Source organism: Anas acuta, chromosome 3 (genome assembly GCF_963932015.1).
Source record: "Anas acuta chromosome 3, bAnaAcu1.1, whole genome shotgun sequence".
NCBI classification, from domain to species: Eukaryota; Metazoa; Chordata; class Aves; order Anseriformes; family Anatidae; genus Anas; species Anas acuta.
The window spans coordinates 21,461,867-21,474,933 of record NC_088981.1 but is presented as its reverse complement, the minus strand read 5'-3'; the positions used below and the strand labels follow the sequence as shown (position 1 = coordinate 21,474,933).

General features: G+C 35.5%; 1 protein-coding gene across 4 annotated transcripts in view; it reads left to right on the top strand.

The window, feature by feature from the left end:
* Positions 1-13,067, top strand: part of EPRS1 (glutamyl-prolyl-tRNA synthetase 1) — a 37,350-nt gene that overhangs the window by 3,095 nt on the left and 21,188 nt on the right. For all 4 annotated transcript variants that reach the window (XM_068676030.1, XM_068676028.1, XM_068676029.1 and 1 more), the window contains exons 3-12: positions 2,210-2,309; positions 4,268-4,424; positions 5,554-5,693; positions 6,334-6,428; positions 7,495-7,621; positions 8,186-8,378; positions 9,314-9,485; positions 9,934-10,167; positions 10,887-10,971; positions 11,274-11,333. In XM_068676030.1, the coding sequence (XP_068532131.1) occupies positions 2,210-2,309; positions 4,268-4,424; positions 5,554-5,693; positions 6,334-6,428; positions 7,495-7,621; positions 8,186-8,378; positions 9,314-9,485; positions 9,934-10,167; positions 10,887-10,971; positions 11,274-11,333 (1,363 nt within the window). The remainder of the gene's footprint in view (positions 1-2,209; positions 2,310-4,267; positions 4,425-5,553; positions 5,694-6,333; positions 6,429-7,494; positions 7,622-8,185; positions 8,379-9,313; positions 9,486-9,933; positions 10,168-10,886; positions 10,972-11,273; positions 11,334-13,067) is intronic.

The window sequence follows — 13,067 nt, the reverse complement described above, 5'->3', positions numbered from 1 at the left end:
ATGTTTTGTGAGCTGTTCCAGTAGAAGATACTGTTAAAATGTTAGACATGAGCTCAAATGAGAGTTCTTTCCTTACTGTAATTTCTGTTCTTACACATTGTCTCTTGACCTATCCAGCAATGGTATTGAATTTGCAGTGCTGAATGACAGCTACAGCAATGTGGCGGGGACTTAACTGGTACAGCATTAATAATTTTTAGTGCACGTTATGTGGGTTATAGAACATAGTAAGAATATAATTGGATACTTTTCAGTTGCATGAGTGTTTTCCTCTTGAGTAGTCTTAGATTTTGAATTCCAACTTCTTTCTCAGTTTAGATAATGTGTATATGTATGTATATGTGTGTGTGTGTATGAGAAGATATACATATACACAAGATATGCTCATATACATTTATTTAATACATCGTGGTGATCTTGGAATATTATAAATTTATATAATGAGCTATGAAATAATCTGTTCCTCTATTCTATTAAATAATTTTATACTAATTTGCCTTCCTTCCATTGCATTGCAAAACCACTCATTTTAGCTCTTATGGAAATGGTCAGAAACGTAAAGCAAAAGAACTCCTTTAGCTCTTTGGTCCCAGGAAAAAGGTCTAAATTCACGGTTCCATTGCATGGAATTTTTTGTGCATTAGTATCATCTCGTCCCTGGCATTGGATTATGTTTGAGAAGTTATTCCAAACCTCAGAATTGCATTAATTTTTTTCTTGCTCGGTTGTACCATCATTTTGAAAAAAATTGATTCTCTATTTAAAGTCAGTTAAAAGTGTATCTGTAACTTCAGAAGCATCAGCTGAATGCATACCTCAACTAATGCTTCTGGTAAATGGATTTCATGGCATCAGTTCTGCTGAAGCTATCTTATTTTGGCATGACTTTAAATTCACTTGGGATATTACAGACTTTGATTTTTTTTTTGGGGGGAACCATTAGTTGGAAAGGCTTGACCTGAACAAGACAATATTTTAATTGCTTTTTTTTTTGGCCTAGGTAATAATTTAAAGTGCATTTAAAATCTGATGATTAACTTGTCAGCTAACTAGCTGAAACTTGGCTGTCAGCTAGTTGTCTGTAAAGTTTATCACTAACTTGAGGTGCTTAGTAGTATTTTAGAGGTTGTTTTTGAAGCCTGAGTTGCAAAATTTCGTGTGGCAGTAGCTGTCAAACAAACCATTCTGCTAGGCATTGATGGCTTTCTGGAGTGTTCTGGTATACCTGCATCTATCAGGTAACAAACTGCAGTCCAGCTTTTCTGTTTTGTGTCATGAGCATGTACATGCTTCAGAGTAATGTTACTATTATGCTGGTATTTCTGACCTCTGCACAGAACCATTCTGTAATGCATTTTAGAAATTAACTGAAATAATGATTTAGTAAACTATGTGAGTCTGTGGAGGTCAGTATTATCTGGAGAACTGATGGTTGTGGTGCTTCTTTCTTCCAAAGCTTTTCAGTAAATGTTAATAAAAATATTCACTTTTATGTTAGGCTATTTTGAAGCTAGGTTTCTGAGAATACGCAGGTTTTAAATGCTATATGTAGGATGGAGAAAGGAGATTAAAACACAGGAAGAAGTATGCTCTTCAGAGAGCCTTTGGCCTCCAGATCTCTGAAGAATTTTCAATAGCAGAATGGGGAAAGCAAGTCTGGGGAACAGAATGGGGAACAGCCAAGTCTGTTCAACAGACGGTGGTCTCTATGTAGTATGAATTGAGCGAAGTAAATGAACAATTTTATTTTTTTCCCCTCTTCTGACTAGCCCTTAGAACCGGGGTGGAGACTGCTTTATTCCACTGCAGATTCTGTAGGAATCTTCTTCAAAGTCATCTATCATGTCTGAAAAAGAAAGAAAAGAGAATGGAGAAAAGAAAAGAAAAAAAGTCAATTTATTAGCTCCTTACATTCTGGAAAATATATAGCTCAAGTTACACATTCTGTCAGATGTGAAGAGCTTTATTTTCTTCATTTCTCTCTATTTAAACAAAATTGCTTTTTTATTAAGAGATTGTTGTTCCATCTGGTAATGGAAAAGTGAGTATCGGTAAGTTCTTCTGCTAGATATTTTTTCTGGTGACCTGGAAATTTCTGTTTTACCCAGAAATTTTGTTGTTCTTTGCCTTACGCTTGTTTCAACTATGTGTGTACAGTTGAGATTGGATTTAATATTATACCTTTATTTTGCCTCTTTCTTTTTTTTAGAAATGTATCATTTACTGATGTGAATTCAATAGCTCGTTACCTGGCTAGAGCTGCTAGTTCTGCTGGCCTGTATGGTTCAAACCTTTTGGAACACACTGAGGTGAGAAAGAATCATGCCTTCCCCCATTATTTGACTGTGATCACTTTTTTTTTTTTTTTTAATGGGTCTTGCATCTGTTCTGCATTTTATTATTAGGCTGAGTTTCTAATTATGTGGGATGCTGAAGGTTTTTTTGGGGTTATGTGTTTTTTGTTTTTGATTTTTTTTTTCAATCTTGTTTCTGCTTAAAAGAGTTATAAACCTGAGCTTTGAAAGGGTTGCCCTTTCCTACCCCTGCAACAGCTACTCTTAGCCTGACAATTCACTAACACAGGATACTTGAAGGTTTAAGATGATGTCTGCAGTTTTTTCAGCTCTGTTGCCATTGCTTACTACCATGTAACACCTGTACCATGTTACGCTTCAGCGTAACACCAAAGAACACAGTATATGTACATGCTACCTACAGCAGCTACACATTAGAAAATAATTAAGTGCTTAGAAAAGTATGTTATAACTTAAAGTATGTCACCGTGTAAAGTACTTGTGATTTGGTACTAAGTTGGTTTTTGCTGTATATGACAGATAAAATTCTGACCCTGATTTCATTCAGTGCTTGAGATCCAAGTTGAATGCCTTCTGGCTCAGGAATCTTACCACAGTGATGGGATGTTCCCTTATATAAAGTCCTGTATTCCATAATGCTTCCCCAATGGTGCCATGAAGGCACTGAACTTTTTTTTCTCTCCCAAAGAGGGACTTCCTGGTCATCCTTCCTTACAGGAATTGTAAAAAGTTGTTATAAATTGTGGATATGGTGTGAAATGAGATGGAATTCTTCCTGACTCTAGCTGAATTTTAAGTTGGTGACTGGAACTAGTAGATGAATTGAAATTTATTTCCTCTGAAACCTGGGGAGGGAACAGAAGGACTTTATTCAACTCTTTTCTACAGCCACTTGAAGCTGGTACAAATCAATCTTCATCCTGTATAGCTGGTCTTAAGGGAAGTGTTGTCTTTAGTATATTGCTTGTAAGGCATTAAAAAAGTTATAGTGTGTCTTGCGGCTACTTAAATTTTCTGCCCAAAACCTATTTTAAAATTAAACCCCACAACCTCTGCAAACACACTTTTAAGATTGGTAATTCTGATAAAATACTTTACACTTCTGCACCTTTAAAAATAATGCTGCACATTGAGAAGTACATCGACAGCTGCATTTGTGGTCAAAATATTTTGGAACATAACTGCAAACAACTGAACTCAATTCTGTAGCAATGTAATTATGTCTGTGCCTGCCACGTAGGCTCAGATATTGGAAGGATTCCTTACACTGTTTATAGAACACTTGAATATGAAACAGGGACAGAGGATTTTAAGAGATGTCTCTTACAGAACTGAAGGATTCAATTTGTGGACAGAGCAATGTATCAACCAAGGACCTGATTCTTATTTTTTTTTTTGAGTTTATGCAGCAAGATGTATTTCCTTTTATAGGGGGAAAAAAAAAGACTTTTGTGGGAGAGGGGGAAGGGAAATGAGATGGGGTAGGGATTTGGTTTCTTCAAGCCTAAAAGGAACTGATGCAGAGAAGATAGGGACTGAGGGGAAAATGGCATAATTACCCAGCAGCGATACCGGGATGATCAACTAGTGCACAAATGTGGTACCTAAACAGTTGGAGGATTGCCATTATTGTATACTGTGATAAAATAAATGTCTAAGAACTACTATTTATTTTTCCAATGGGAATAGTTTCAATTAAGTCAGTGTAGTTTCAGCAGTTTGAATACATACTGAAGGAAGAAATTGAATTTAATCATTTAGTACAGCTCTGAGTGAATGTTTCAGTATATTTTATTTTAAATATTCTTTATGCATCTACTGTGATTTAATGTCCAATATATGTAAGACTAATATTCCAGTTAATATTTTCTGTTTGGCTATTAAATGTACATGCAGATTTTTGACAAACTTTACTAATTTTGAGTATCTCATAATATGTCCCTTAAAACTAGGTTGACCACTGGCTGGAGTTCAGTGCTACAAAGTTATCTACTGCCAGCCAGTTTCTTTCAGCAGTCCAGGAGCTCAACCACTGTCTATCTCTGAGAACCTACTTGGTTGGAAACTCGCTGAGTCTTGCAGACTTGTGTGTTTGGGCTGTCCTAAAAGGTACTGGTATATGTTCTCATTCTCATTGGTTTCCTGTCATAGTATGGCAGGAGTTCACAAATGTATGTATGTGTGTTTGTTTGTTTGTTAGTTTATTTATTTTGTGGCTGCTATTCGCAACTCCTAGCTTTATGCTAGAGTCTATACTATCGTGCATACTGCTTTGGTCTACACATCACTAGAAATGGGAATAGTATGGACAAGGAAGCCTTGGAAGTTTTTTGAATTTGTATATGTAGAAATTTACATGATGTATTTACAAATGGCAATACTGTTTTTAGCACAAAAACTTGTTTTGTGTTAATTATAATAATGTCGTTATTACCAGCTGCTTCTATAAGACACTTTTCGATGAGCCAAAATGTTGTGTTGCATATTTGAATTTTGGACTACGAAGTAAAATTGTATACGCAGACTTTGCAGTTATGCTACCTTAGCAGACTGCATTTCTTTGGTGATTTATTTGAGTTACTAAAAGATGTATATGTTACACTTTGAAATACTCTTCAGAAGATAAAATAAGTTTTGATGGATCTGTCTTTATGGATTTGTTTTTTCATATTCTCTCAGATGTATGCCTAAAATTGATAAATGCCAGTCCATCATTCAGTATGACAAAATTCCTCTTGAAAGTAAAATGCATGTTCAAGGGTAAAAACTACATCATTCAGTAGTTTTTCGAAGTTACAGCTCTTGAGAGAGAACTGAAATGGGTGCATTTCTTTTAGTGAGTTCTTTTAGTGAAGTTGCTCCTTGAATATTAGTGTTGGAATTGGGTCTTCAATAATAAACAGCAGTATTGATACATGCTTCACCCTGCATTTCTGTTTTGAAAATAAAAAGTTACTAATTTTGGAGTGAGCGATACAAAGAGAAGTGCATGCTGTGCAGTCTGCTGCACCTTGTGCTATGCTGAATCCAAAATGAATGCACTACGTTTTAGGTTTGGAGGGAGTTTGCCTATTTAATATGGTTTAAAATGACTTATGTCCTTGTGGCTAAATGTCTTTTCAGAAGAAGGAACAAGTACATTTTAAAAAATCATAATCTTTTACTGGTCTTAAAAACTACTGTTGGTAATCATTCAATTTTGATAATTTAATAGCTTGAAAATTTTGTTTTCTAACAGACAATAACATCTGGCAAGAACAATTACAGAAAAATGAAGCTCCCATCCATGTAAAGCGATGGTACGGCTTTCTTGAGGTACAACAAACTTTTCAGTCTGTAGGAGCCAAGTGGGTTTCCAGCACACCAAAGATCAAAATGGTAAGCTTTACTCAGATCTTCTCAGGAGAGTAGCTTTATTTGCATGAATATAAGGAACTTTTTTTTTTTTTTAACTTAGAGAATTAAAAGGAATTAGTTACAATGTAAATTATTATTTTGTAAACTCCTGTTTAAAAACAAATGAACAAACCCTGACGATTTTGTATTTAGAAGGGCTTGAGTGATGTAGTTCAAAGCTTAAATGGAATAATGTAAAAATGCCACCTCTGAGCTAGCACTGTTCTCTAGCTATATTGTTTCCTTTATCTAACAATGATTTCAAGCATCCTGATAGACCTGCAAAGTCTTTAATTGATAGAACTTGTTAATCAGGTTAAAAACACTGAGATAAACTTAGCTAGCAACTGTTTTCTTCTGTCTAGTAAATTAAACAACTTGGAGGACTCTTAAGTCCTGGATCAAATCTGAAGACAGAGTAACTTGGAACTCCAGAATTAATCTGGTTTTGATGTGCTAAGAGTAATGTGAAAGTTTTGAAGAGATTGTTTTGGGGTCCAGTATGACAGTTCTTTGTTGTCTGTTTTGAAAGATGGTGTTGGAGCACAGGCACGTGTCTGAGGTTTTATATCTGTTTGTTCGTCAACTGTGATCTGTAATTATGTTTCCGTTATTTTTTAAGGCAACAGAAAAGAAAGCTGATGTTGGGAAGTTTGTTGAACTTCCTGGTGCAGAGATGGGAAAGGTCATTGTAAGGTTTCCTCCTGAAGCAAGCGGGTAAGAGGCATAAATACTCGAAGTGAAAGGTGTATAGGATAGCATCCCTTTAGGAAGCTTTAGGCTAAATGTGTAACAGAGGCCTGGGCATCCAGATTATATGTAGTCCAAGATACAAACAAACCCGTGAAGACCAAACAGTGGAGATGTGATGAGCCTCACAGCCAGCCTCTTTGATCTGTTGATCTCATCTATTATATCATCTTAATTGCTGATATGGTTAATGCAGGGGTAGCCAGAAATGACTTAGGAGTATAAAAGTGTTTTATTCAGCAGAGATATTATTTACCAAATGTGTCACGTACATAGAATTTTACTCTTATCTATAGATACATAGGAAAGAGAATTTAAAAATGCACAGCCAATTTCATAAACAAAATTTTTGTCAAGCTTTTAATTTTCAGCTTCTTTTAAGAAGTGACTGATAAGCTATGAAATTCCTATTACACTTCTTCAGTAAACTGTCTGCTCAGTATCATGTGATTTCTGTGCTTGTGGATCTTACTCTTTTAGTCCAGTATAAACTGTCACTCTATCATGAATTATATATGTGTATAACATAGATGGTTCTCACATTACTTTAGTAGCACTTAATGTTTTAATTCTGGTGTTTTAGTTAAAGCTGTTCTTTAGGGGCTTGTATATTTTAAATTTTTGGGAGAGACTTTTATATATTTGGTTTAAATTATCAGTAGCTTACACACAAAAATGGTGGTTTCATTGTATTTTAGAAAATTCCAGTCTTCTGAATGCAATAGGTTCAGATTATTTTGTGGCTACTAAGTATCATCAATAGTCAATTTAAGTTAGTCTGTAAAACGAGATAAGTCCTAATTTTATATTCATGATGACCCTGAAATTTACTGATTTAGGTACTTTAAATGGTTAACTAGTACATTTATGTTAGAAAAAGCACAATCTGTTTTCATAAATGTACCATGTTTTAAAAAATATTCTTTTTTGTTTAACTTATGTATTGCTTTCCGTTCATCCTTCTTCCCATACAAAAACAAAAAGTCTAACCAAAATAGTGCTAGTGTGTTTATTTATTTTTCTTTATTTTTAGATATCTGCATATCGGTCATGCCAAAGCTGCCCTGCTAAATCAGCACTACCAAGTTAACTTCAAAGGAAAACTTATTATGAGGTTTGATGACACGAATCCAGAAAAAGAGAAGGAAGACTTTGAAAAGGTATGATAAGAGAACAGGGAAATACATTCACTGTATTAAGCAAATTCAAAGGTAAATGACATACAGATCTGTTGTTGCACTTTTTTTTTTTTCACTAGATTTTTAGTGCAAAGGTATTACATTTAAGTCTCACGCTTGCAAGAAATTTACATCATCTTTACCTTAAAAACCTTTTATTTATTATTATACCTTTTATTGGTAGCTTATTTCTTCCCTTTCTCCAATGTGTATTTTACAGTATGTAGATATGCAACTCCTGTAATACTCGTGTCTTCATTATAAATATCACTTAAAGAAATTACTTCTTACAGATTGAATTTTCATCTCCTTTTCTTGTCCTACCTCTTTCTTGAAGTTATCTGCCTGATCTCATATACATGTAATCAGAGGCTGTGAATCAGTAAATGCTTTCCTCTTGGTCCTTTCATACATGTCATATTATTTTTATGCATTAGCATTTCAGCACTATGGAGCATTAAAAGACCTCGTCTGGCATGAAGAGGATAGAGGTTTAAGAAAATTAACTTTCTAGAATATTACAGTATACAATTTCACACTTTGCAGGTTATTCTTGAAGATGTTGCTATGCTGCATATCAAACCAGATCAATTTACATATACCTCAGATCACTTTGAAACAATAATGAAATATGCTGAGCAGCTTATTCAAGAAGGGAAGGCATATGTAGATGATACTCCTGCAGAACAAATGAAAGCAGAGCGTGAGCAAAGAACGGAATCTAAGCACAGAAATAACTGTAAGCAGTTTTAAGCTTTCTTTTTGCTTTTGTATCTTTTTAATTTGGCATCAAAACTTGATTTTTATGAAAAGTTGAATGAGCTAACTAATTGCATAACTGTAAGGTTCTTCTAGAAACTTGGAAATCACAGAAAGGCTTGGGTTGGAAGGGACCTTAAAGATCATCTAGTTCCAACCCTCTGCCATGGGCAGGTATGCCACCTACTAGATCAGGTTGCCCAAGTCCTCATCCAACCTGTTCCAGTGTCTCACCATTCTCAAAATAAAGGATTTCCTCCTTTTATCCAATCAAAACCTACATTTTTTGTAATTTAAAGCCATTGCCCCTTATCCTGTCAGTATACTCCCTGATAAAGAGTCTCTCCCCATCTTTGTTATAGGCTCCCTTTAATTATTAAAAAAAAAACACTTACAAAGGTCTCCCTTTTCTTCTCTAAGCTGAACAACGCCAGCTCCCTCAGCCTGCCTTCATATGGCTGGTGCTCCAGCCCCCTGATCTTTTTTGTGGCTTTCCTCTGGACCTGCTCTAGCTTGTGCTGGGTGCTGTGAAGCTGAACACAGTACTCCGGGTCAGGTTTCACAAGAGCAGAGTAGAGGTTGAGAATCACCTCCTGTGACCTACTGGTCACACTTCTTTTGATGAAGGCCAGGGTGTGGTTGTCTTTCTGGGCTGCAAGTGTACATTGCTGACCCACACTGAGATTTTCATCCAACAGTACCCCCAAATGTTTAGTGCTACAGGGCTAAAGTAACTATACCTTTAGACAGGTGCAGTAAATCTGAGTACGTGTGCATTCATTACCACTTAAAAAAAAATTCAAAATGTAAAATGTATCTAAGGGAGGTGGTGGCTTTGTCTTTTGTTACTGCAGTAATAAAGTGTGTTTCTGTATCAACTTCAGAATAACTTAGAAAATGATTTATTGGTTTTAGGTGTTAATAAGAATCTACAAATGTGGGAAGAAATGAAAAAGGGAACAGAATATGGACAAACTTGTTGTCTACGAGCAAAAATAGATATGAATAGTAACAATGGATGTATGAGGGATCCAACTCTTTATCGTTGTAAAAACCAACCTCACCCGCGTACTGGTAGTACCTACAAGTATGTTCAATTTCTTCTTGTGTGGCATGTGATTTTTGTTGTTTTTTTTTTTAGGGTATTTACCATTCTATAGTAAACTTAATAATTGGAACCTGTTAGCATTTTTCAGTCAGAATATGTAATGAGTCTCTTGACTTTCTGAAATTTCTTTGTTTGAAAACAGTAGTAGTGTAGGATTTTTTTAGTCTTGAATATTAATGCTATGATAATTGAATTTCCTGATGGCTTTCTTTGTTTTAAAAATGTGTTGCTCTGTTCTTTTGTGGGTTATCTATTTTGTACATGCTCTCCTAAAGAAGATATATAGAGATTTATCTGAAGATATTTAGGATCATAAGCTAAATATTTCTAATATCTAAATATAAACAATGATTATTTTTGGAATGTTTAAATATGAGGAAAGTGTTTTGTTCTTCTGCCTTGCCAATCGAAGGTCTTAATTTTCAAGGGTTTATCCTACGTATGACTTTGCCTGCCCCATTGTTGACTCTATTGAAGGTGTCACACATGCACTTAGAACAACTGAATACCATGACAGAGATGAACAATTCTACTGGATCATTGAGGCACTGGGCATAAGGAAGCCGTATATATGGGAGTACAGCAGGCTAAACCTCAACAACACTGTGTTATCCAAGAGAAAACTTACATGGTTTGTCAATGAAGGGCTCGTGGATGGATGGTATGTTACTCATTTGTAGTTCAGCTTTGTTGAAGATACTTGTGACTGATGCATGCATTTTCTGTTTGGGACAGTGCTTAAGTATCAAAGCAGCATGAATAAATATTTAAACAGAATTTGCAAACAGATTAATTACAATGTCTTCTGAATGCACAATGTGACTGTTTACTATGCTACAGTAACTGTGTATATGCATGTTCGTATCCTAAAATAAATATAAGGTAACTTATTTTGGGGCTGTAGCTCTTGCAACTTACACATTTTCCACACTGAGTCATCAGATACATTCCTGAGCTATGCCAGAAATTTTCCTCCCTTCTGTTCCCTGCTTCCTTCTCTTACATTCTTTTTTGATTGTTAACTGGATTTCTGCAGAAGATAGAGGGTTTTAGGTGGCCTGGAACCTTATGTATTTTCCTAGAAAGCATGAGCAGTGGGTTTACGCTTCTGCAGTTAGGTCAAAATGTAGAGAGACTCCTCCTTGGTTCTTCCCCACAGTGACCTGGCTGTGGGAACACACAGTAGACGAGAATCTGCACCAGACATTTTCTATGGATAAGAGTTTAGTCTTTTCAGTTAGGTCTTCTCATCTAATTCACACAAGCACAGTGCATTGAAGCTGTGCCTTTCACTTGCAGCAGTATTACTAAAGTTTTTGAATGATCTAACTAATAGGTAGAATTTAACATGTGATATTGATAAAAAAAATTTTCTGCTAGGGATGACCCAAGATTTCCCACTGTGCGTGGTGTCCTGAGAAGAGGCATGACAGTTGAAGGTCTAAAACAGTTTATTGCTGCTCAGGTGGGTATTTCCTTCTTTTCTGATCATTTGAGTTTCACTTGGTAAGGACAAGTTTTCATGAAGTTTCAGTTAAAATACTCGTGTGACTGTTAAATTTCTTCTGAAGGCTTGCTGCTTTCACGTATACTGCTTTAAAACATAGGAGCAGGTCCTTGCAAAGTGCTGTAACAGGTTTTGTGTTTAAAAAATTACTTGTTTTGCAAGCTTGAGGTGCCAATCTAAACTGTTTTGATGAATGCAAATAGTAGAGGGTTCTTAGTCTTTAAAGGACTGTGTATTCATGGATGTTTTTTGTTTTCCAGGGCTCCTCTCGATCTGTTGTGAATATGGAGTGGGATAAAATTTGGTCCTTTAACAAAAAGGTATGCGTTTACTTGAATTTGAAACTACTTGTGATATCCTCTGTCTGGAATATGTAGAAAATCTAGCATTCATTGGAGTGCTTATCAACACAAGTAGCAGTTGCAATATGTTGCATCATTTGGCACACTTTCAGGAAAATGGAATGTCCCCCTTGCCTCCCCTTTCTAACCTGAATTAGCACTAATCCTGTCGATTATTCTAAACCAACACTTACTTGCCTTAATTATTAGTATGGGAAAATATAATGATATATGTAAAGCTGATATGAAAACTGCATTTCATTTTTCTGCTTTCAAGCTGCGAGCTATCTGTAAGAAGGTATTACTCAATGCTTTTTACCTTAGCATATAGCTTACAGTGCTGTAAGCATACATAGCATAAGCAATCATTTTTGCAGCTTCATAGCATAGTCACATTTGCGTATATAACAGGAGCTCTACAAACCCACTGAAAATGCATTATTCCTAGCTTTAAAATGCTGCCCGTTTTTGGTTTGGCTTATCCGTTAAAGTAAATGTATGTATTACTCAATTTGATTCATGTTAGCCACTCTTCCTTTCAGTGGCAAAAGTCTAAGATGCTGGGTATACTGCCTGTGTAGATAAAGCCAGCACTGCTGATGTTTCTAACTGAATGTCAAATAAGGAATACTGCATCTTGACATGGTTAGTTGCTTTTTGGCAGCGGATGCTTGGACACTATAATAAGGCGAATTATTAGAATGCTGATTGCATATTTTGTGTGATTGTGGAAACACCTGTTATTTTGCATTGGGATTCCTGCTCGTTTTTGCTTAGGTAGTACCCAGATCTGTTCATTTAAGTAGCTTTTGCTTGTCTGGCATGCGTCTTGTATTCATTCATGTATTTTGCATTTGGTCTTCTACATACACAAAGGTTTATGAATTGGTTCTTTCTGTTGCTGCATACACATGACGAATAATTGAATTTGAGGGGGAAATCCACGATGGACTGCCAGGGCTCATTTTTCGAATCACCTTTTAAACTGACTTTCTTAGATCTCCAACTCCTTAGACAGCACCACATTTATTAGTCAGTTTTGTTCACATCTGTCTGTGCAGATTGCTTTTGTTCATACTGCAGTTTGCAAGCTATTGTGTGCATACAGGTAGTTATGAGCTCAAAGACTTGATTAGTGTGAGAACTTATTTTACTTGTTAATCATTACAAAATTTACATTTACAAATTTTTTAATATTTGCAGTCTGAGGCAGGATTGTTGGTTATGATTAAAATAAAAAAGCCTAGTAAGAACATGGTAAAATTCAGTCGTTTAGTTATCAAAATTACGATATTAAATCACAAAATACATATACAATGAAATGCATACGAAAGTCCTTTTTTAAAATGTCTCTAACATCTTGGAGTCTGGCTTCAGCTTACTTGCTTATATCAAGTAATTAGATGTTAAATATTTTTTCCTACATTTTCTGCATAGTTTTTCACTTGTGCAGGAATAAACTGGTGGGAGGGAAGTCACTATATTAATAAAAGCAGATGTTTTCTTTTGTGTTAGCTTCCAGTTAAACTGGTAGATCTCTTTTTTGGTCCTAGAGAACTATTTCACTTGAATTACATTTTTAAGTTCCTAGGAAAAGTTAGTCAAACCAGTATTTCAGGTATGAGAAACACCGTGGAAAACTGCTTGGGCCAACCTTGAGAATGGACAATAAAAATATAGGGAGAAGTTTTGGTGGTATGTTTTTCTTGCCAG